At 40.1% G+C, this 26,481-nt stretch overlaps 1 protein-coding gene across 2 annotated transcripts in view; it reads right to left on the bottom strand.

The window, feature by feature from the left end:
- Nucleotides 1-26,481, bottom strand: part of CHST11 (carbohydrate sulfotransferase 11) — a 157,796-nt gene that overhangs the window by 76,688 nt on the left and 54,627 nt on the right. For both annotated transcript variants that reach the window (XM_021536195.3, XM_077783370.1), the window contains exon 2: nt 15,125-15,210. In XM_021536195.3, the coding sequence (XP_021391870.1) occupies nt 15,125-15,210 (86 nt within the window). The remainder of the gene's footprint in view (nt 1-15,124; nt 15,211-26,481) is intronic.

The following is a 26,481-nucleotide window of genomic DNA, read 5'->3' as shown; positions in this document are numbered from 1 at the left end:
ACAACCAGAAACCTGAATGAATCACACACTTTTCTAATTGCAGTAACCAGGCTGGAAACTGACTTCAACCTAACACACAGAAGTTTTTACCCCAAGCTTAAATATAATTCCCATTAACAATCTGTGCTACACTGTCTTAATATAAATGGCAGCCTAGATCAGATTTGGTAAGGGACTATAATTTTTTAGCTATGTTTCAACAAAACAGAGGTCAATAGGCTATTTATCATAATATATTTTTAGGTTTTTTGAAACTACAAGAATAAGAAATAAATCAAGCTTAGCCTTTATGATCAGGAAAGAATGACTTTCTGTGCATTTTTCTTTTAAAAATAGCTGAATATGGAAGGAAATGGAATGATTTGTTAAATGGATATGTTTGATAAGGGAATATTAATGCATTTTCCAATAATAAAAGTGAAGAATGCTGTTCCAGATAGACATTCCTTTTCATTTTTATTGCACAGACAGTGCTTGATTATAGTTTAGGGAAATGAACTGAAAGAACAGATGTACTATTTTTTTGATAGGTAGTCAGAAGGGCATTTTACGGAATCTGAAAAGAGTTGGAAGGCAGATGATTCAAAGGATAATTGAAGAATGATACTTGAACAGGTTACATTTGTGCCCTTGGGCATTAAACATTTTTTAATTCTCAACATGGGAGTTCACACGGCTGAAAAGCAAATGAACACAAGGAATAATTTTTTTTTCAGAGACATGCAGTAACTGTTGGTTAGCAAGAAGGGAATTCTCCAGAACACTGGGAAATAGCAACAGTTTATCTGAAGTTTTTAGAATATGCCAGATGTTATTCAGCTTAATATTCATCAATATTTGTTATCATATTTTCAGTCTCTGTTTCAGAACAGATAACAAAAACATTTCAGGGTAACACAGGCATTAGCAAGAATGTGCAGAAACAGCCCCAGGTTGCAGGACTCTGGCTCTCTGGCATTGGGACTGAGATACAGAGGTCCTCTGCAGCCTGTTGGGCACAGATCAGCTCTATGCAAAGCACAAGAGCCTCTGATCCCTACTCTTGCTGCAAGCTGGGACTCCCTTGGCAGGGCATAAGGGATACTCAAGGTAGGGACAATACCTTATTCAAGATACAACTTTGGTGTCAATTTTAAAATCAGATTTTGGGGAGGGGTGCGGGGAAGAAGTACCTTTCTAAGGGTTTCAGCCCTTACTAATGTTTCTGCCCTGCCCTAAGAGCAGGGCAGTCTCTTTAAAACCCCTGCAGGTCTGACACTCCCAAATCTTGCTTAACAACAGAGCCCACAGGAATCCTTTCCAATAAAAAACAGATATATCAATTAGAAAATTTCAGTGGAGCACACACCCTACATTCACATTATTGACACGTTAGTGCATCATGATTAATGTTGTGCATTTCATGCCAATTGAATTCCTAATGATTAGCCACTTAATTGTGAGCAGAAACAATTACTCTTCCCATTGAGAAATACTTGTTTCAGCTCAAAGCTCAGCAGCTGGAGTACAGAAAAGCCAGCTATATCCAGTCATGCAAGTACATCTTGTGGAATCAAAACACAGGTTTACTAATGCGTATTTTGTATGCATAATGAAGCACTGGGCCTACAAAACCATCCTTTTTCAAGACTGGTACAAAAGCTGTTGGCAGGACTGAGCCCATCCCTAATTCATAGACTTCAGCAGCAGCTGGGGTATGCACACACTCATGCTCATGTATTTGTGCATGAGAAAGCAGTTTACCCGTGGTCCATAAAGGTCTCCACACAAACACTGATTCTCCCTGAAGTCATTTAGATGAACATTTCAGACTCAGTATATATTGGTGGAGGCTGCAGTGACAAAGAGATATGTCAGAAAAATCAAATGGACACATCTTAGATAATTATAGAAAGGAGCAAATACTTACTCAAGTAAGGGAGGAATTTAAGAGGTACATCACATGGCAGCGGCGTACTTTTGATAGATGCACAATTTACCTTGTAATCAGTAATTACACTTGTCATTTTTTATGATCAAAACACTATGCAGACAATAATTATACCACCAATGTGCCCCTGAGAAACAGGTACACAGGCAGAACAAGTGTGCCAGAGACACAGTGATCTGATGACAAAAAGCACTAATGGCACAGCCAGTATTAGGATGCTGGTGTGCTGATGGTGCAAACCAGCTCAGGCACTGGCTGAGCAGCCTGCAGCACAGCAGGAACAAGAACTATGCCTTGCCAGGCTGCTGCTGCAGCGACCCTGATGTGGTGCTGGCTACTGCATCATCATTTAGATGGTGATTCAAGGAAAGCTCTCGTGTTGCCACACTGGAGACACGGGCTGCAGTACGCAGGGCTGAGTATCGCGGAACAGACCGAGATCTCTGGGAACAGCTGCTCAGTGGAGTATTTATTACACAATCAGAGCTGCTAACAATGAGTGGAGCATTTCCCCAAGTCTCTGAAACTAAGGAACTGTCCCTAAGGCAAACTAAGCCACAGGGGAGTCTTTCTGCTGACTTCAGTAGCCGCTGAATGAGACTGCTCGTATGTGTGATACAAAGGGCTGCTCTGACATCTGAAAAAAGATCTCTGTTGACTTTCAAAATGCATCAGGCCATATCACCACCTACATGCTGACCCGCCATACAGTACAGTATTTAGATTTCATATTCCATGTGGACTTGTAGCTTTGCAATGAAACACAGTCTAGCACTTCACTGTGTAAGAGATCCGAGGCTGATGTGTATGACAGTGAGGATTCACAAGGGAGTGAGCTATTCCAGGAGACCACTGTGGTGTCCAGGAGATGTTACTTGGAGGAAAGTCAAAAACTGCTTCTCAGAGATAATTTTGCAAAATAAAGAAACAGTGGCTGACAAGTGCAATAGATATATAACTCTCAATTTCTAAATCAATGCACTTTCAGTGTCTGCAACTGCAGACTGAGCCCTTGCCTTTAGTTTTATCCTTGCTTGGCCTCTGCAATTACCCTCCATGCCCCATTTCTCCAAGACAGAGCCCACGTGAAGAAACCACAGTCTCATATGATTTCTAAAGATATACACACTGGCCAAGCCCAGTTGCATTCAGACTACTTTCCTGTCCCCTATTTTTATTCCTCAGGCCTGATTTGTTAACATGCTTTTAACAGAGCAAAAGAAATCACAACAGCAACCATCTGGTGGGGCCTGGTGAGTGACCCAAGTTAGTGACCACCCATAGTTCTGTGACAGGTCAACCAGAAACACACACCAATATCCACATACCCTGCAAAAAGCCATCTGCACAAAGCAAGAATCATTTCAATGTACAGCTTCCAAAGCAGGAGCAGCTTTAGCAGGGAAGGAAGCTTATTTAGGTTATTTTTGGATGTAGATAACAGATTGAATACATGGATTTTTATTATGTTGGTACTTGCACAAGAACAACTTGTTAGTGACACGACAGATCCTGAACCCACACAACTGCAGGAGAGCCTTTAATAACAGATGACAGTACTTTGCCAGTGGTGGGATAAAGAGATTCAGTGTCTTAGCAGATGATACCTTCTGTCTTAGTTCTTTAGCCACAGATTTAATTACACCAATAATGTCATGAGAAGCAAAAATCAATTATTCATTAAACCTGCCTAAGAAATCATTCTTTTATCCCACGTATTTTGTTTCAAGATCATTTACACTTGGGTAAAAAGGCGGTTTTCTTCCTTCCATGTCAATATTTTATATAGTAACTCACTTAACAGCCCAAGTGAAAACTGAAGTGGGTCTCTCAAAGAGGAGCAGCATATGATACTCTGTGCAAGGCATGAAGGTGATGCTTGAAGTTCCACCAATCTTCCTGTGACAGATCAGTGGCTGTGTGATTCAGGGATCATAAACAGGATCAGGGAGGGATCTGTTACATCCCTTTTGAAAACAAACCCCTTCAAGGCATTTACACCTCAGTGTCCCATGACTTCTTTAGTGGTTGTTGGAGGTGAAACCATAGGTTTTGCACTACTTGTTTTCTAGCTCCCTCCATTTTCATAAACACCTGGCCTGTCATTACTTTGGTGACCCACTTTCATGTTACCTTTACCAGCAAACAGATAAATTAGATACATTATTTTCTTTTACCTGGTTTGTTTTTGCACTAGTTACCTAAAATAAACAAACAAACAAAGTGTAATTTTCAGAGGGAGAAGTCATTCTTTCACTGTGTGGCTCCACCACTTTCTGACAAAGCCATTACCATAATTCTGCATATTAACCAATATAAAAAATATACTCATGTTTGTAAGATAAAAAATAGAAATGGGAGAGGGAGACTGAGCAGAGCTGAAGTCTGAGAAAGACTGAAGCTGAGAAGGAGACTTAAGGGCTGGAGGAAATGGCAGGAAGGAATGGAAAGAACAGAGAAGTAGGTCTTGGCAAGAAGACAACCTTATGCCCCTGAAAATTCAGCAACAGTTTATTACCCCAAGTTTACATGAAAATAAAGAAGATAAAAGCAGCTGCAGAGAAAGCAGCAGGATCATTCCTATCCCTCCAGTGAGACACCCTGCACAGATTAACTGAGCCCCACGAGGCTGTTTGGGAGCTGGACATGCTGTGCTTCTCCATCACTCTGTCATGCAGAGCTCTCTGTGCTGGGACATTTCCTACCAAATACACATAACCACACACCTGTATATGCACATTGCATTCATTTTTAGCATTACCCCAAACCCCCCCGAGTTCCTGCCGTAATCCAAGCCCAACCTGAGCTAGAAACTGTTCAGGGACAGAGGCAAAAGCATCTCTGCAGACTCCTGACTGTGCATCAGGCAGAGAGCTGAGCAGAGTGCCCATGTTCTTCAGATGAAGACTCACACTCAAATGAGAGTGTCATAGAAGGGGTGAGAAAAGCCTACAGACACAGGGCTTACTCCCATAGTGACAGTGTACTCCTGCCTGGAAAATGCAGCGTGAAGGATTGTTTCCAGGCTGTAAATACATGGCATTTAAGAAAAAGGAAGTGCATGGATATGCTTTTTTAGGTCCAAAGTTATGGAAATTAAAGAACGAAAAACCTCTCCTGTGCTCAGAATAATGACTTTTGGCTATTACTTTATAGAGAGATGTCATTGGCACAACAATCTCTGACAGAAAGAAACCAGTGCCTAATATTGCATATCTCACCTTCCCCACAGGAACCTTCATTCAATTTATATTAGGTAAGATGTTACACTTTCAGAGAAGTACCAGTGATTTCAGCTTTTCCTTACTGGTTCAACTAAACATTTATTTTCTCCTTCCGCTGAGTTTTTTATGAATATTTAATGCATCAAAATGAACTGAAAGCTACCACTGTGCATCTGCTCTCTAGATTTTTCATCCATCTATTGTCAACCAGGCTCAGTTCACAAAATGTGACACTAATTATATTGCTATGTAAATACAACTCTTCCAACCACTATTTCATAAGTAAAATACATGCAAGGGAAAAGCCAAGTCTGACTTGAACAGATGAAACTGTCCTCTCCTAGTTATAGAGATGTCTTTGTTACTTGGGCTCCCGATGTCAGTTCCTCACGCCAGCTTGTACGTTCATCTTCTGTCCTCTAATTGAATTAATATTCATTTCCTCTTCCTAATCCCCAGATGCTTGTCTGAAATTATCTAAGACACAGCCCACATTTACAAGGAGAAAAGATTCATATTAAGGCATGAATTTGAGAGCTATAGAGGTTGCTAATTTGCTGTGCAGCCAGGCAATCTGACTGTGGGGACTTTGTGATTTTTTACTGTTCATCTAATATTTGGATGTAATGTTTTCATTTTAGCCCCGTGCTGGACAACACTCAGAATACTGTTCAGATGTGATTTAAGGTTGAAAAGAAAGGAACACTCCTTCCTGGATTTTCCAGGCACCAGAAATACACATCAATTTCAGTGCACTTCTCTTTGGTTTGGCTGTATTTATTATGTCACTACTGGGGAGGGGGGGAAAAAAGGGGAAATATTTTTGGCATAAGACCTTCAGTATTTCCTAGTGCAATAGAATGTGTGGAATGATGAAAATACAGATTAAAAAATACTCACAAATATAGCTCCTTTCTGATCCCCTGGATGCGATCTTTTAACTTGAAGTTTGGCCTCTTCAGACCTCAGGAGTTTTGCCATCAATTTTCAATAGATCAAGTTTCACTTTTCTCACAAGGTTATAAATTGATAGAAACATCTACACTGATAGTATGCTGGAAAACCTGGAATAAAAAGCTATTCCTTCTTCCGAAGCAACTACACAAAGGAATCACTGTGAAGGAAATAAAATTTTGCTTTCATTCTGCCCCCCACATTTTGCCATTGCCTCATTCAAATACAAGATCGCATCCAAACTATCATATAAAACTGCAACAGGTAAATAAACCAAGAATGACCTCCTTGAGTGGCCTCAGTGTGATAGGTACTAAGTTATTTATAGGGGAAAAAAAGACATACACAATAGAAACTTTTTTTTTTATGTTGTGTTCAAACGCTGTATAGGTATTACCTTGTAAAAATACTTCTTCCTCTTCTTTCTACACCTGTTCCACATGAGTAAGAAGCAAGGTCTGAAATCTAGTAAATAAAAGCAGTTTAAGTGTGGCTGGCACAGATGATGATTACTGAAACAACCAACCTAATAATTAAATAAACAAATATAAGGACAACTCCAACAATCAGCAGCTGGGTGTTTCCCATGCATGGGGCACATGTTCTCTGTTTGCAGGGATTTGGATCCCAGTTCTGTGAGAGCACCCTGAGCACTGGCAGGAATAGCCCAAGAGCCTCCAGTTTGTACCCTGGATTCAGTGAACTGTTAATTACTGCTGTCACAAAGAGTTTGATGTCACCAAACAAGATTGTCAGGGAAAGGCAGAATTTTCTCCTTGTTTTACTAGATCAACAGGTGAGCACACAGGGTCTTAAATCAGCCGTGGCTGTTATTCTGTTATATCCTCAGATCATCCTAACAGAGGCTTAATGCAGAGCCTGCCAGCCTGAAATCCTGCTCGTTTCTTCTGTTTAGTTTCAGAATGCATGGCAGTATGAACAGGAGAGACTGAAGACACTCTTTGCACTGTGTCACCTGAATACATGACCTGCCCAGTGTGGGATGAACAACTGCATCACCTCAAGTCCATCACTGCCCACACACACACACACACACACACCCCTGTGAGATTAACTCCGAGCCAAACCCAGTGCTCCCACCTACTACAATTGGAAGAACACAGCCCAAACTCACAATTGCTTTTATCCATCCTGTATTTTCCAGCTGACCTTGCTCTTCAGCCCTGTCCATAACAGCATGTAGAGCAGACTCACTGCAGGGGAAGCCACCTCTTGGAGTGCAGTAAGTATGGATTGGACTACAGCACCTGGCTTGACCCACCTTACACTTGCCCACATACTTCAATTAAAAGAAAACTTCCTTAGAAAGTGTCCTTAAATAATCTGCTTGATTTGCTGATTTACACACTTGTACAAAAATGCTACAGCCTGTCTCCCCACAGTACTATGTATTTCCTTAGTGCAGAAATCCCAAAAGGCACACTGGCTCGTGCAGTCTCATCTTTCAAAGGGCTGTATGTTATGTTCATCTTGCTACATCTATGGAATTCACACAGAAACATTCCTGAATCTCTCTACATAAACAGAAAAGCAGATTATTGTACTTCTACTGAAGAAAGCTTTGGTAAGGTGCAGCTCATTACATTATTGAGGTTAATTCATATTGTACAAAGTAAAAAAGTGAATGAATAGTACATATTGACATTACATACAATATCAATGGATATTACAGGCCATTTTATACAGCTTGAGGTTCTGCATTAGATACAGTTAAGTCTGCAAAAATGGGACTTGAGGAACTTAATCTCTTGAAACTAATTGCAATTTTACCAACTTCTTCTGTCCCACCTTAAAATTAAAGTAAATAAGAATTACAAGCATGAGTAGACAGAGTGTATATCTGTATTCCCTGATTTTTGTAGTTACATCTGTTGTAACATTACGGTCCCTCAGGGGAAAGGGAGGTTACAGCTGGACTCTCAGGATTTAAAGAGATCATCTGGCCCTGTCACAAGTGGGCAACAACTCTGCTGCAGTTAAGAAACCTCTTCAACTAAAAAAAATTACCCAACACAGAGAAAAGAAGGCAGATGTTTAACCAAACACAGCTACTACTTCCCTTCAGACAACTGAGAAAGCTACCCCAAAACTACTAGCACCAAAAACAAGCAAGAGAGGCTACAGCTTACAAGGTCTAGGCTGTAAACATTGGGATATAGCAATTTAGCCAGTGATGCTGGAGCACTGGGATGGTTTTGGATGCCTGGAGCACAGACAGAAAGGAGACACTCTGCTCTGCAGGGATCAGGGGCATAAATCTGTGCTCATTACTGACATCCTCCCACTGCCCTTTGCTTCCTCCAAACTGCCATATCACCCTCCATTCTGAAGTATGACTACCCAGTTTTTCAGGTCGAAAACTTAAAAATGGGGATGAAAAAAGAGGAATTTCTTGCAGAGAAAGAGGCAGGCAAGGTGTCCAATCTGAATATTACTGAGTTCAAAGCAAGCATTTGACTGACCCAACATGGTTCAGGTCTCCAGAGGTCTGATTTGGAGACAATTAAACACAAAAAGCCACTGAATGGCACCAGGTTGGAGTACTGGAGTCCAGCTCTTCTCTCCACCCAGCTGTCCAAGTGCTTGTCTAAGAGAGTTTTGAATAGCTGTGCTATACTCTTTCTTCTTCACAACATAAAACCCTTTTGGTTTTGGCCACATCTTTTGTATTATTAAACCTTTCCTCTCATACTTTTATGCCTCCAGATATCTTTTATAGTAAAACTCACATGTTCTCAAAAGAATAAAATACAAATCAAGGACTGGAGAAATTATTATTTTTTTTTTTCTATCTTGGAAATCTGAGCTACTTTGAGTGACACTATTTTCTTTCATTTCGTGCAGGTAACAAGTCTTTTATTTAACACAGGTGCCCAAAAATTCAACCTAATGCACGGCAGGAACTTGAATGAGCATGTCCTGGGGATAATTCTAGCCTTGAGTGCTGGTAGTTACTGTACATACTTGTCTGATTAATTCCTCTTGACTTACAAAGGTATCCATCATGTCACAGTGAATGATCTATGAAGCACACCATACCTGAAACCTTCCCCTCCCCAGGTCATTTCCTCACATCTAAAACCAGCTCTTATCGTTTGTAATCAGTAATTAATAACAAAGCATTCTCACTAGTGCAATTTTTCTGCTCAGGTTAATGTAATATTTCATCCCAGGCCAGCTGCTGTTTTATGACTTCCAAGCACGACAGTTAAGTAATGTCTCTGCATAAGAAGTCATCCACGGAGTAAATCAATTATCTCCTCTTTCATCAGCAGGCATTTTGCTGCAGCAAATGAGGCTAATTACATATGAAGTTGTTGTTTACCAACAGGAGTAGGTACCTAAAGCTTGGCATTGCACGTCAACTGTTCTCCCTCATGTCTCCATGCTGTACCTTTCCTATTAAGGAGTTTTTAATCTATGATCAATCAAATACTGTGATTATGAGCAGTACTTACCATGCTGTTATCATCTGCACAGATTTGCCTACAAAGATCAGCATCAATCACACAACATATGTTTTCAGTACTGGTAGAAACTCTGGGCCACTTCTTGCCCTTGAAAAGGACACATACATATTTATGACTCGCTTGCAAAGCATCAATAACTTCTAACATACTATTCTTCAGATAAACTGCACTACTGTTTCTCGGATTCAGAAGTTCACTTCCCAGGACAGCTATATGGCTGTCACAAGGAAGAAACCTGAAACCCTGAACATATCTACATGAAAATTGGAGAAAAAATAATGGATAGCACTGGTGCACAGTGCTGGTGTAATTTTCTTGTCTTACTGGAATTGGCAAGTAACTTTAGAGATCTACTTTTTTTCCTCCCCTTTCTGACTGGTATAGTAACTGGCAGTCATCACAGGCTTTTCTTGCATGATATAGCTGACAAAAATGCAAGTCTGACTCAGGACACTCATGACCCACAGGTTGTGCTCTGGAAGAGTATCATGAATTTTTTATCTTTCTTGTAGTCTGGTCACTTGCTGCTGAAAACAAACTACCAGGTGAACTGGACCTCTCATCCTACTCAATGCCTGCTCTTTGGCTGCTGTGTTCAGGAGAATGAGGAGCCAGAGCATACTGAAACAAACTGCACAGTGCTCAGAGCCTCAGGCTCACCAAGGACAGCAATACCAGGTCCTAAGCCCTGGAACCTTTGGTACGAAGTGCTGTGGATAATGTGTACACAGAGCTCAGACCACAAAGCTCACCACAAACCTCTCTCCAGGAATGGGTATAGCCCCTAGAGTCATCCTAGGGAGTGGAAATCAATTGAAGACAGCAAACTACAACCCAGGTGGGTGATGTGGGCTGAACTAGGCTGGGATTTGCTGGTGCTATCCAGGCAGTCTAAGCCACAGATAATCACAGGGCAGGTCCCAAAAAACATTTGTGGCCTGAAGAGACTGAGGATGTATAAACACTGCCTGCAAGGCAACAGTTCACTTAGTTCCCTTCTCCTGGTGGGAAGGAGAGAAGGGGGAAAATATAATAAAAGCAATGGCTCATTTTGGAATGACTGCAATAAACCAGTCCAATATAATTTCATAATGCAGAGGCAACAAACACCTGGTCTACAGCTCTGTCTCATCAGTTTTAGCAAATCACTAGATCTGGTTCCACCTACAGCAAAAGCAGACACCTCTTCTTGACAAAAAGAAATTGGTAAACAGGCAAACATTCAGCAAAACAGTCAGGTGGATTCATGACTTAGGCAATGTCAAACTAGAAACTGAAACAAACTCATCCTTGGATTTGATGCATTTGATCCATCTCTATCTGATGGATACAGAACTTTATCTCTCCTGTGTTCCTCTCAGAAGTCTAGACAATTAGACTAAGCAATGGTGCTACTTGCATTTAATGAGAATTAAATGTTCATCTTGACAACTAGAAGACAAAAATCTAACATTAAAGATGCAATTATTTCTCATTCCTCTAAGATTTCTATTTTGGTTTGAAGTTTCTTGTAATTCAGCAGCACACTCTCTGCACCGAATAGATCAATGTTAACCATGAAAGTGTGAGCAATGTTACACAATTCTGAACTTCTGGTGACTGCAGCTCAAGGGCTGACCCACAATTATGTTATTCTTGGAGCAGTGGGGCTGTACACAGCCATGTAAATTATAAGACACAGTTGCATATGTTGTCTTCTAAGAATATGTCTTGCAAGTATTTAGTTTTCCCACATTCTTAAATTCCTGGGGTTTCATATTCAATAAAAACCCCACTAAATCTACCAAAGATAAAATGTGTGTTTGTGTCACATTCCTGCAGGGCCCTTCATCTGTGTTCATTTATATCTAGATTCTCTCCTTTGCCATTTGTTTTGTGATTGAATCCTCCTTCTCTTTCCATTTATAATTACATGGCTTTTTAATAAACTCAATAAAATAAACAATCCATTTCAGCCCTCAAATTTTGCCACTGGTATCTCTGCAGCTTAGTACTAAACCTCCACCTAAAAATGAAAGACAAAACAACAGATAACAGGGTCTAAGATGTGCTGCACATCGCCTGCTGTGTATGAGGAAGCCTGGAAATTCACTTACTCAGTGTAAATCCAGTTCAGTTATATTGACTTTTCTTTCCCTCATGGTATATTAGTGCCCATGAAAAATCTTGCAGTGAAAGCCCTAGAGAAGAAATCTTTTGTCCACAGACAAATGCACTTCCCATTTTCTGCTTTATTACCACAGGCAAAAGAGCAAACGTGTTATTCTTACTTTTACAATAATCACAAGGCCAGACACCCAGCTAAGGCATAAATCCCACATGGGCTTTGTTATGGACATTTTCTCAAGTCCTAATTTAAGTGCTATCTCTATCCATTTATCCTCTCTTTCTCCACTCAACATAGGAACAATTACAATTAACCCTCTGAAAATCTGACTGCAATCCTAACATTCAGCTCATACAAATCACCAAATGACCCATTCAATCACCTTCAGATCATTGCTACATTTGAATTTCCTGAAGCCAAATCTTCGTCTGCCTTTTTTTTTCTACTATTGTTATTTTTTATTATTTCCTTCTCTTCTTTTTCCCTTTCCTTTTCACAATCATTCACAAGGCCAAAAAATTATTCAAGAGACAAATGATGGTGTCTGCAAACAACTCAAGTAACTCCATAGAAGGAAACAACAGGCCAGCATCAGAGAGGCTGTTTTATGTCAACATATTAAATAACCACAGTCAAACTCTCAGCTAGTGTAAATCAACCTGTCTCCATCTGGTTTTATGAGGGCAGTGCAACTTGATATTAAACACAGAGTAGAAAAACCTTATTCATGTTAAACTACAGCAACCGAAATCCCAGTGGGTATTGACCCTATCTGACACCTATTTCAATCAATGGCCAAACTCTTACCTCCCCAGGCAGGGAACAGCCAGGAGCACACAGAATGCAAGGCAGAATGGGCCCTTAAGACACCTCAAATTTAAAGTTTCCTACCCTTTAAAAAAATCACAGCTACACCTAGCTTGTAGTAATCCAAAACCATAGCTCCAGGGCATCTTTCAGTAGCCTAAGCTTGGTGTTTAAATTGCACATATTACTTTGAACTTCAAATATCTGCTCAATCAGCTCTGCTGCTGCTCTGAGGCAGCAAAGCTGAGTGCCAGAGAGTTTCTGTGATGACACACACAGCCACTGGCACCCAGGAGAGAAACGTGAACTCACAACATCAGGAGTCCAACAGGTTCTGATAGTCACAAGTTAAAGATCTAACTGTTCACATCACCTAGATTAGTAAGAAAGATTTTGGCCAAAAATGTCTTTGTAAAATTAAATATTGGTTTGGGGTGGAAGAAATCTCAAAGATCATCTTGTTCCAACTGCCATGAGCAGGGACACCTTCCCCTAGAGCTTCCATCCAGCTGGCCTTTTCTTCTTGCATATTTATTATATACTGACTCCTGAGCTGACTTTACAAAAGACTGATTGCAACTGCTTCAGCAAGGAAACATGAGAGATCTGATCTCCATCTCCCCACCCATGCAAGTACAGGTGTCCCCTTGTGGAACAAGCACCCTCCTGCCAAAATATACAACAGTTTATCTAATCTGCTACCTTAAGAAAGGTGAGACCTCTTTGGGCACAACTGAAAAAAAAAAAAAAAAAAAACAAAACAGATGAACCATATAGCTTATGAAGTATTCTAGGTGTCATCTCCAACTTCTTGTTTCCTCTGGCAGCCTCTACTCACTCCCTTTTCTTGTTACTTTTTCCCAGATTGCACACACTCATTTGTCTGTTCCTCTTGTACTGAGGGCAGCACACAAAACCCCTTCCAAAACCAAGCAACATAAAAACAAAGAAAGAAACAAAAATTAAAAGCTTCATAAAAATGGGTATCAGCAAGCTGATGGAAATACTTCTTCATAAAAAACATCAATAACAACAAACATCTTTAGTTCAATATCAGCTGCCGGAGCTGTTGAACTCCCTCAAACATTGACATTGGCTGGCTCACAGGTGAGCCCAGAAAGGGATGCTAATGGTTCACTTGGTCAGGGTACACAGAAAGGAAGGAGCTGCCAGCTATGTCTCCTGCTTCAAGAAGCTCAGGAAATCTTTTCAGTTGACCAAGTTTGCAAGAGCTCTGGGATTATGGCCCTTCAGCGGATGGGGATGTTTCTTTCCTACAGCTTGGCCTTTAATAATGTTAAAGGGCAAAAGGTCTTGACTGACACACAGCAGACTCTAGAGAGACTAATTACTGAGCTAGTCTCTTTTCCCTTACCTTCTCCTCTTGAACATCTGCAAAGAGTCTTTAAATTTGACATGCAAACTCTAATAGTTTTCCTCTGCAGCACTTCTTCAGGGCTTCTGCATGCGCTTCCCATTTATGCAATGCTGACTCCCATAATGGTCAATAAAGGGCAGTATAACAGAATGACAAACTTATGTTCCCAGCCATGCCCAGAATTTGAATTGAATTAGACAGTCAGCCTGTGTTCATAAAAACAACATTAACAAGCAAATGGAGCTTTACTGCACTTCATAACCGATATCACATATCTTTGGGTTGCTGTCAATTCTTTATGTAAATACTTTAAATCCCTCAGACTTCGTTTTGCACAGTATATAGTGAGTCTCTTCATAATCAAATAGTATTTAAAACATTTATTGCCTTGTTAAATCTAACAAGTTAGATTTACTGGGATAGTCACTTTCCCTAATAGCCAATTTAGTGAAACTCAATGTATTCATTGATGGATAAATATATAATAGGTGGTTGTTAAACTTTAATAAATATGTTTAATAGTCAGCTGGCATTTTCTCTCAATGGCAGCACTTCCTCTCAGCTGCCAACAGGAAATGCTTCTCCTGAATGTGCCAATTCAGGCCACATGTAGGGAATAAACTGATCTAGAGGAGCAAACAGGAACATGAATTTCAGGTAGTTTTCTTATGCTGCTTGTCACAAGAAGAGCAATAACTGAGGTTACTGCTCTGAAGTCCTAAGCTCCCATCAAGACAGTCAGGTGTTGAACAGCACACAGTATAAGGAAGAACATGAGCTACAGTTTGTCTAGACTCCATAAAAGCCATGGACCAGGACAGGAAAGGCAGCTGGCTACCTGAAAGTCATATAAATGATATTCATGTATTATTATTGCAATTTACAGTCTTACTGCACTCCTTGTCTCATGTAGATCATGTCACATTCTCTCACCCCACCCTGCCAGTCTGTGTCAACACAATGCCTCGGCTTCTATCTAGGTATCCTTTTAAGGCTTTTGGGTACCTATGAAAATATTTTGGAGGCGTTCACATCATTAAGATGACTAAAAGCCTTTAAAAATCAGGCTTTTAACTCAAACTGTAGAAGGTTATAGCTAAACCCTGCTGGTTCCAGGATTAGCTTTCCCGAATGAAGGCAGCTGTTGCATGTAAATAAGAAAACTAGACCAAAATATTATCAAGAGACTGTATGCTGGATTGGGAAGCTTAATTATAGCCAGAAGACACTCACCTGGGTGGGATTGTACAGTTCCTGAAGTGGGCTTCTGGATCCTTTCCGACAGCAAATGTCCATCCCGAATGGATTTCTACGCATTACTGCAAGGGGAAATTGAAATTAGTACAGGTTAGCAACACTGGCTAGCAGAAAGTAATTGCAATACCTACAGCAAGAAAAGATTTTCTGACAGGTCATAGGATTCTAGACAGTGTTGTCACTTAACTCTTGATTTTCCTTTCCCTAGCCATTACAAGAGCTTATACTGAAAATGAAAGCTCCCTTTTAAAAGTTGTTATGCAACAACTCTCAGTTTGGGTGCACAAAAATTCAAGCATGAGGACCAAAGCAACCCAATTTTCAGCAGTGCCAGACACCTGCTTCTCTGATTACCAGGAAGGGGTTGAATGGATTCCTATAATCAGCACCTCTGAGAGGCAATGTCTGAGCCTCTCTCAGCCTAAACACAGATGTACACAGAAGCTTCATATTAAATTGCATGATTTTAAAGCTTTTGGGCTAACTCTTCTGTTTCTCCCAGAACAGATACTCATCAGTACACAACACACTCACTACAATATCACAATACCATACAATCAAACACTGCTGCCCTTCTTGCCACAATTTAGCTTTACATATTACAACTGGGAATTTGACTGATCCACAGAACAACATGCATTGTGTTATACTATTAAAGACCAGCTGGTTTTCAAACCAAAGGCTTTGTCAAAGGCCTGATCAAGGAGCATTTTGGATGACAAATTTTTCAGGAGAGTTGCTGGCCTGAGCCCCAGCAGGGATACAGACCATCAGCTTCAAGTTAGAACTCTGTGGCCATAAAAGCCAGTAAGAAGACATTCAACTCCACCTTCTATAGTCAGGAAGAAAGCAAGAGCTTGCTGTGCTTCTTATCTCACATGGCCCACGTCATCCTTTGCTATCACTCTCCTGCCCCAGTGTGCCCTGGGAACTACAGAAGGAGCATCAGGCTGTCAGACACCCACATCCAGCATCACAGCAGGGGAAGATCTGTCTCATCAACGTTTGATTAAGACATAACCAAAAAAAAAAAGGGAAAAAAGATATGTTCCTGCTGGGAACATCATGTTAAGCCAAGTCAGGCATGCTTTTATCACCTCTTGCCTCATTTTGTAACCAGATAACTATTGAAGTGTCCTAGAACAATGAGCTGTACCACTTGCAGACATCTTAGCATGGGCTTCAAGCCAAGTCAGAGAATAGAGTCCAGTAATGTTTTAATATTGAGGCCTAATATAATAACTGATACATCAAGCAATATAAACCACAGAAAACTGTACACAGTCCAATCTGGAAACATAATTGATTCCTTTACTCACTTCATATCTATTTTTCAATAGGAGGTAATTATCTAATAACATGCTGAGTTGCTTTTTTCCTAAGCAGACGGATTCCACAGGTCTTGTGTAAGGAGGCAGACGTACTCAGTAAACAAACTGGCTTCAATTTTCTTCACAATTAGGACAGTAATGTTAGTAGAGGCAATAATTTTATTTGACACATTTAAACACCTGATAAAATTCTGAGCATTTTTAGTCATGCAGACAAGTTTCCCCCATTTCTGTGCTAATGAGCCTTTTTAAAAGCTAACTGACAATGTGTTTTAAAAAGTGAAAACTTTAAAAATAATTCACAGTAATATCAGTTTCCACAGCCTGGAAGTGGCTCTAGGATTAAAACATTCAAGTGAGGATGTGATACATCCAGCAGCCGTTCTAATTACTGAGCTCCTGTCCACCTCGTCCCCCTCCATGCTCTTGTACCAGAACTGTGTCCAGAGTAATTTAAAAAGTAATTTTGTAGCCCCTTCCTCAATAAAGAAACCTTTCCAAAATGAAGCCTTCTTCTCAAGAGCAAAGCACATTAAAACACCACAGCAGGGGGAAAGGAAGAGAAGAACATTTTAGTGTATCCAGCTCATTAGACTGCGTTAAACTGAGGTCCTGCAACACTGATGCTTTGTTCTAAAATGAAGAAAAATAACAATTCTAGTGTGGTGTTCCCTAACTTATTTCACTTTTCATTTCCATTAAATACAGTAAAAAGTACAGTGCATAAGTGTATCCATCCCTTTCTATTTCACTTAGCCAGCAGGTATCAACACTATATGCAGCAGTAGCAGTAACAAAGATTAAATTATTTACACAACATGAAAGATTTGTTTCCAGATGTAAACAGATAGTAGAAAAAGCTATCTCCCCAGCAAAAGCTAAATGCTAATGTAGAGCCTTAATCATAGAGGCGATTAAGCCTATTTTATCACTTCCAGTATTACTTAATTTGTTTTGTTTTTTCAATAAAGCCTTTAGAATCAGACTTTGGAGTTAGCATAGCAACACTGCACTTGGTTTCCAATTTATTGATGGCAGGAACAGCACTCCCTGGTACAACTGTACACAGCACATCTGTGCACACCTGGAAAGTACTTGTGCCTGGAATTTTACTGCAGCATCAAAATAAAGGTGAATATTCCCCTTTCCTCAGCAGAAATCCCACCTGCACTGTTTGTACAACTGTCCTTAAGTGAACAACTATCAGGTATGTTTTTATATAGTTCAAAACACTTTCTGGCATGTCTGTGGACACACTTAACCTCTCAGAGCTCCTGCAACACATTTTCTACCATCTCAGCTCCTCTAAGGCAGTGCTTCATTATGCCAATAACAAAACCTTTCGGGCCTGAACCTAACCTATAGCAATCTGCAGTAAGAAGAACTGTAGTATGGAGGGTTAACTGCAGCTCTACTAATTTTAAAACCACTTTTGCTAAGGATCTGTCACACCATTGTGGAAGTGAAAATTTAAAAAAATCAAGCCCTTTATCCTACCAAATCTTATTAGCATAGTAAATATCTAAATCTACATTTTATGGCTTGGGCTGATCTCCATACATAATTATGGCTAATTATAATCTAATGATAAGTACTGCATATGCATGGCTCCAAGAATTGTTCAGAAGATCACGTTCATGCACACCAACAGTGTGAAGCAGCTGACAAAGAAATTTAGAATTGTCTAGGTTGTAAAAGACCTTTAAGATCAGCAGCATTCAGTGTCTTTAATGATTCAAGGGTAGTGTTAATACTGCAAGTGCCGCAAGAACATGAATCCCCTGAATTTAGCCAGGAGTGTGAGCAACAGGATGAATCATGAGTTTGCTACTTAAATACAAGAGGTGTGAAAACAAGACCTTTGTTCCATCCCCAGGAATGATTTGATTTGTCAAAAATGCAGCCTTGGCCCATCTTGCTAAACTATGTATGGAACCACAAGTTATGAATCTAATAAGGCAGTTTGTAGAGGATGCTATCTAGGCACCAAATTTCAATTTCTCAAAAGAGGAAGATAAACAGTCCTACTTATCAACACAATAATCAGCTGTGCATACATAGAGAGGAGTGTGTAGGCTTTAAATCATCTCAGAACAGAAGCATCTGTGCACAGCTTCAACTTCCAGAAAACTTCATTTAGATCCACCAGTACCAAGAGCAGGAATCTGACCTTTGAGTTACTGCACACTTAGGACAAGAATACTGAAGATCATTTACATGCACACGTGAGCCGGGCTTAATCTGTCACCTCTCCTTGGCAAGAAGGCATTTCTAATGCACTTGGTAACCTTCAAAGACCCTATCCCAGAACTGGAGACCTCTGGAGAAAATACTGAATATAAGAAGCTCCATAAATACAATTTCTGCCTCTCCCTATCAGGAGCTACAAAAAACTGAGATGGGGACATGGTAGCACTTTTATTGGGAGATCACTGGCCTAAAATGAATGTGAGCACTGCAACTACCTAGACAAAGTGAAAGGGGGTCAGACAGAAATAATGGGAACCGAGAGTTTTGGAGACTGAAAGCAATAAAGGTGACTTTCTTACAGTGTCAGAAGGGCAAATCAAACAATTCTCACAAGTCTGTGTGGAATTAAGTCCCAGAGGAGATTTTGCTGGAAGAGACACACAAAATAACTGCCACTCCTTCCTCAGCACTGAGAGAGACAAACAAGTGGCATTTCAAAGATGGGTGCCTGCATTCAGCAGCCATCTCTATCACTATGATTCTACTATCTCATAGATGTCTGAGGCTCCAGTTTCCAAGACTTCTGTATATTAAAAGGTACCTGGCTGCTATCTAGCAACTGCTTCCCTACTTGGCAACATTTAATTTACATTTTTTGGACTACTCTAATTACTGGCACGATAACAAAAGCCAGATGTAAAAAATCTCCCTTTGTTCACTGCCTCTTAAATTAAGTCTCATATTACAAATATTTGAGAAAGGTTCTGAGGACACATTCATATTTGACTTTTCATTACACTGGTCTAATGCACAAAGAAAAAAATTCCCTAATACAGCATTGCTTAAAGCTGACATACATCATTCATTCCTCCTATTGGGATGCAAGTTTTCCTACTGAGGAGGAAACAGTATGCACTGGCAGCAGTATGGTGAGACTCCGGTTGAGGATCAGATCCTGTTCTTTCTTGAAAGAAATAAGCCAAATATATTCCTCTTTTTGGTCTGATTGCTCTTTCTTTTTGGTCTGATTTCTGCATGAGAGGCTGAAAATGGTTGCTTCTTTTGGCTGAAGTACACTGCTCCCCAGCTAATCCATCGGCTCTCCTCCTGCCCAACCACACCTAATTTCAGGCCAGAGTTAATGCATTCCATGGAAATGCATTCTGGACAGCAAAGAGCAGGTACATAACATAGTAGCTTTTACTTGGGCTGTAACCCACTGAGTTAGGGCTGACCATTCATCTAAACATTCCCTACCCAACCTAGACAAAAAAATCACAGCCACTTGGTAGTGGCAAGTTAGCAGCACCAAAATGGTTGCTTACACCTTTGCCATCCCTAGCCATGTTCACACAAGCTACTGCCTTTAAACTTCCTGAATTTTTAAATTAAAGCAAAAATATATAATTATACCTATACTGAAAGTTCAGAGATTCTCTTCAGCTAAAGACCTGGATGTGGTTTTTCTTGCACAGATGTCTGCTAGGACCCCTGCAGCACAGAAAATCACTTCTATTTGGTATAGAGGATGAAGCACTGGAATACATATTAAAGTATTACACCAAACACCTTAACCACAGTGAGACATCCCTAGCCCAGTTGTAAACATGCTTCTGTAAATGGTACTATGAAACAATGATCTGTCTGCACTGGCAAGAATTATGTTCAAGGCAAGCTGGTCATATCCAAACACAATTCAAGCAAGGTTCAATCCAACAACATTTTGCACATCCAATGTTCCTGAAGTATGATAACACTCAGGGCAGAGTTGAAGTAAGTGACCCAAGGAAGTAGTCCTTTCTCAGAGTTCATCAGAGGCTTGGGATTCATTTTGGTTTTTTATTGTTCAATCTGGAACATCTTGTCCTCATACCTTTCCAACAGTTAGCTAAAATCATGCTGAACAAGCTTGTGAATGGTAAACAGCTCGTTCTGCTTCAGGAAAACGAGTCCTCCATAATAATTTACAACAATTTGCTCTGCAAGACTTCAGCCAAGTTTAAATCACAGGCAAAATAGGAAACTCAGCAACAAGAAGTCTAACTAATTTTAAATGTCATTAAAATTCCTATGCTCCCTTCTACTGAGTAATCAGGCTAAGGATATGAAATGGAATGAAAGGGTTAATTTTTAATCAGCAACCAGGCACATGAGGAGTGAATGCAAAAGCTTGAGTAAGGAGACTTTGAGATAGCTCTCCAGGCAATGATTTATGAACACTAATCCTTCAGCAGGAGTTCACAAAGATCAATGGATTGATAGCAACATCTTGTGACATCTGAGGCCTTAGCTGCATTCAGCTCAGGATTTTAGACTAAATTATTGGTCCTTCATCTGGAGACCACAGGTAAAAGGATTTATGACTAAACTCTTGTCTGGTCTCTTTTGATTTCTTAAGGCAACATTGCAGCTTTCTTCCCTGGAGATTGAGAGATCTATTTTTAGAAAGTAATAATCAGATTAGGCATTGTATATAAGTATGCCGAAGTCTTAAACCCAGAGAATGTGACAACTCTTCTGTTTATCAATTAAGAGCAGATTTTACCTTACACCAGACACTAACTACAAAAACAAGGGTTTACTTAGCTTGAGAAACAAACAAAAAGCTTGAGAAACAACAAAAGCAAAGGATAAAAAATAAAGAAGTGATCACACCTTAGTGAAATTATTCTATCCGAGAAGAGCAGGAAAGCTGCCAGATACGGGGCCAGGGACCAACAAAGTAACAGTCCTCACTTCCCAGGTCAGAAAAGTAGAGACAAAGACCCTAAAAGCTTCCACCAAACCAATTAGTTGCTACATTCTGAATTCATATTAGAAGTGAGATTTCTATAAACTACAAATTTAAGCTCCTGCAATTAACAGAGAGTCACACCTGCAGAGATGTGCCACCCCAAGGAGCTCTGGAGGTGGCTCCTCTCCTTTCCACTGACCAGCAATCCTAAATGGTTGAGGTTATGTGAAATAAATCCTGGTGCAGTAAGGAATTGAATCTCAACATTTGTTTCTTGGCTCTAATTGCTAATTACAAAAGTTGTAAATGCCCTCCAAAGAATAGAGAGATATTTAATTCCTTTTTTTCTTTAGACAGTTTTCCAGAAACAAATTTGTATTTTATCCTGTTTGTTCTCAGATTCACATGGGGATGAATTTAATTGGGCACAGTGGGGAAGTTAATATCCTTGGGTGAAATTATGCAGAGACTTAGATCCTTGGTCACCCTACGGACATTGCATGTGGCATAAATTAGCACAGCATCTTCCCTGTTAATGAACAATGAGAAACTTTTTTCCAGTAATTAAAAAAAAATGTTAATCTATACAGCATTTCTTTAGAAGTCTCAAGAACTTATCCACAAACCTAAATCAAGAGACTTTTCCACAGGCTTTACTACTCCCATGAGAGAGCTCTCTTGTGTTTATCTCAAACACACAGGCTTCTTTAAACGCTGCAAGTTTTTGTGGGTGCAAACTACAAGCTATATTAGACTTGGTCAGAACTCTTCTGATACAACCTTTTCTCTGGCATGAAATGCAGAACTGGGGGCATCACAATATTTCACAGGTCCATTCTGGATGGATCACTGACCATCTCAGCTGTCTGCTCACCTCTGAGAATGCTGTAATTTACGTCATCAATTAACAAAGCCAGATGTCACAAAATATTGATCAAAATAGTGTATTTCTTTTCTCGCTGAAGTACTTCTAAATGTTCGTAAATAAATTTTTTTTTGCATCTACATCAACTTAAGAATTTGTTTCCTTTTTTTTTTTCCCATCTCAAATGCAACTTTCTACAAATGAGTTAGAAACTTAGGAATTATGACTTGAAATATATGTATTTCACAATCAAACACGTGCATTATGAATTCGTATGAAGGGGCACTGTGGATCCAGTACACCAAATGCAAATAAAAACTCCTGGACATGACGCTTTTTCCTACTTTTCCATTACAAGTCAGGCATGTGTTTGCCAAATGAGACTGCAATAATCTGGGAAGGTGGGAAGATTTCTTATGAGGCTTACAGGTTTCTAAATATGCCTTCCTCCAATTTCTAGATACTCACTGTAACAACATCAGCAGGCGTATCTGCTGCTGGATTGTCATCATACCAAAGAGCTACATTTTCTACTCTAGTTTTCTTATCAGCCTAGTTTTCAAGGTTGTAGATAGTTGGTTATATCCCATCTCTCTGATGTAAGTTCAAAAGAAAACTCTGTAAATGTAGGTAGGTCCAGGGGGAAAAAATCTGTACATTTACAGTGTCCTAATATAATAAGCAGCTGGATTTCTTTTCCTAAATTTCCCAGATCGACTACTTCCATCACACTGGTAGTACCAGTCTATTTAACAAAAATGATTTATGAGATCACAAAAAAAAAAAAAAAAAAAAAAAAAAAAAAAAAAAAAAGAGAGAAAAACCTTTAAAGGAGGAAGGTTCCTTTAGAAAGCTGTAATTTTAAAAGCATTTATCTTGACTCACAGTGAAAATGAAAAGGATGGCTGCTGCAGCTGCAGTCTATTTGAGCTACTGTTTCTTTGCTATTCTTCAACAGATGTGCACAGAAGATGAAACACAAAATAATATTTGCAATGGATATACCAAAATGCACAGCAAGTCTTCTCACAAGCCAAGCAGAATAGAAAATAGAGCTGCAGCAGTCTTTTTAACCTAGAGCAATGAAAGGCTCAAACTAGTGGTATCTGAACTTGAGGCAGAAGCAGTGCTCACACACATATGCACACCTGACCTGACAAACAGGAGCCAAGGGACTCGGGTCATTCCTGTCCTAGCAACATGTCCAGATAGACCAAGATTTATCACCTCTGAAGCAGTGCCCCCGGTATTTTAGTGCAGTCACAGGCCCCTGATACTTTACTGTGATTTATGAGCAACAATTTTCTTCACAAAAAAGAAGCACTAAAGAATTCGATAAGCAGAAAAGAAAGTATGAAATCCTGCAGTAATCGCTTCCAGAGCAGTCATTCATTATGGCAAAGAGGATTATGACTGCAGCTTGTTGGATAAGCAGATGAGCTCTCACAAATTAAAGATGCATCTCCCTTGGCAATGTGAAGGCCAAATGCTGATATTAAAAGGAAGACAGTATCACAGACAGCAAAGGCCTGATTCTGCGATTTGAAAGCTGTCCAAACTAATAATTAATACACAGCTGGGCTTACTGTCTTATTCCAAGAGTTTATTCTGTCTAATACTTCTAAACTCCAAGTAATCCCAAGGCACAGAGACGCAATGGGTTTCTTTTCAAGACCTTTTACTTTCCCAGCAGCTGTTCACTGCCTCAGCTGACTGGGATCAGCACAGCTCCAGGTCTGTAGAGCAATGCTGGCCCCACATCCTGCCCCACTGGACCACGGAAGTTCTCACCACTCCTGCCTTCTTCCAGCAGGATCCGCACAGGGAGACTGGGAAGCTGCTTTCACACACTCTTCTCTCCATCAGCAATGAGTGTACACAGATAATATTGCTTTCAGATGGAGGAATCCCCTCCTGTGGCACTTTTGAAACACCCCAAACCACAGACCCTGCACAGCATTTTACATATGAATAAGACATTGTCAGCCCCCTCAGACCCAGACTGCACTTCACCACTCAGAAGAGTAAAATACACATTAGCACTATAAAACTTCATCTCAATTAGCATAATCTGTATTTCCATTATAGAGCCCAGCTTTACAGCCAACTCCGGGTGAGGCACTGAGCACTCTGGATCTGTCTTTCTTTGAGAAGAAATTCTCAAAACACAAGAAAACCATTCAGCATGGCAAATGCACAAGGTCTCAGTGCCTGCTTATCTTTATGTGGTCCTCCTCCCTTCATCTGTCTCCTTCCACTGCCCACATCATTTCAATGACTTTAATTAAAACCCTTTGATGATCTTTCATCTACAATGAGGAACTGCGGCCATGCCTCACACATACACAAGTGGATGAGCCAAGTATACCAACTCCACCTCCTGAAGGCACACCCCAGAGGAAAACTGAGTGAACAAGGAGTGATTTTTCTGTGATTTTACATTCAATCAGAGTACTCAAAGGGGAACCAGAACAGGCAGCAGCTGTAAAAGATACCTATTCTGGTATCACTGACAAATAGGAGAAACTAAACATTTTAAATTGACTGGGACTCTCCCTCCAAAATAATATGGATATACTATATGCATATAAAAGCAACATGCACAAATAGCATGAAGCCACTATGCAAGTAGTTTTCCTCTGAATTAGATGCAAATGAAGGAATCACACAGTACTTCAACATATAGTTTCTAAGGCTCCAGAACACTGTATACCTATTTGACCTCTACTGGTAATAACAGTATTTAATAATTAGCATGCAAAATACTAAGCTTTGCTTTCAGTAAAATAGCCTGCCAACTGCATTGAGAAACTCTGTTAGGGTTGCAGCTAGTGACCAATAAGTAGCTAAAATCCAGGATCTCTCTGACAATATCATTCTGAAGGAGACAGGCAACAAAACTGCTTGACAGATCCATGGACTCATAAAGTTCTTCTGTAGGGAACAAATGTTGTTCTTGCCATTGTGATGTCTCATGCAGAGAAGGACAGAAACAGCAGGAGAGGAAAGAAAGGAAAGCACCCTTTTCAGAAGATTTTCCTAAAATAATTTCCAACTAAGCAACAGTTCACCTTCCAGAAAGACAACTCATCTTGTTTCTAAATTTGCCAGAAAATACACCTTGAGAAACTGATTTGATGTCAAATTTTCCTCCTCAGCCACACCCTTTTGCTAAGCTGATGTGACGTATCTGCACATTCCAGCCACTTGATCTTGTGGTACATCTGTCTCCTCACCTCTATGCACATAGCTTATGATCAAGGCACCTTCTAACTTCCCTTTATTCTGTGACAAGTTTTCTGGGCACTTCATCACTCCTTCCTTTCTTCTGAACACACTGAAAGCTAACACTGCAGCTTGCTGACACCAGGGTGCCCCACAGCAAAGGCTGTGGCAGGAGCCACAGGAGGAGCAAGTGCCACCTCCCCTCGCTGGCCCTGTCCTCCACCCTCAGGTGCTCTCCTCTGTGCCAGGCAGCAGCCACGCCAGCTGGTGAACCATCACCCTCAAGCCCTTTCCAGACCTCACTTCCAACAAAAAAGGGTCCTCTACTAAGTAAGCATCACCTAAACTTTATTCCTCTGTGCATTCACTGCAGCTAGATGACTAAAACCAGGCTGCCACCCAAGTCACTGAGTATTCAATTCTGCACTAATGATCTGCAGGTCTCTTCCTCTCCACTTACCACTACCCTAACTTTTCCATCCTCCATAAATCAGATCAATAAGTAAGTATGTTTTGTTCTGGATGATAAATTAGAATATTTAACAAGTACCAGCCCAAAATCTGGTCTCCCAGGGATCCCATGAGAAATGTGTCTGCTTAGTGATGATTTCCCAGTTACAGCTATTTTAAAAAACTGTTCAAAGTTTTTAAAATCAGTAACGTGTGGAAAATTGACATGCATTCACTTGTCAATTTAACGTTTGGGTTGTTCATTCCCATATCACCTGTATATAGCAGTAATTCTGACATTCAAATATTGTATCATTAAAACAAAGAGGGTCATCAGCTTGGAGAATTAATTTAAAAACATTTATTTCTGAGAAGATATTTAGGCTCATTGCCTATCTTTAACCTTCCAAGGCTGCAGAGAAGACTTCTGTGATGTATTCCAGTCTTGCTTTGCTCTCAACTCTATGTACAGGTTAATTTTATCACAGATTCTTGAAAGCTGAAACATGGAAACTGCATTTTAATTGAAAGTACTTTA

The sequence above is a fragment of the Lonchura striata genome, chromosome 5, assembly GCF_046129695.1.
Source record: "Lonchura striata isolate bLonStr1 chromosome 5, bLonStr1.mat, whole genome shotgun sequence".
In the NCBI taxonomy this organism is placed as follows: domain Eukaryota; kingdom Metazoa; phylum Chordata; class Aves; order Passeriformes; family Estrildidae; genus Lonchura; species Lonchura striata.
This window is presented reverse-complemented; position numbering and strand designations above follow the sequence as displayed.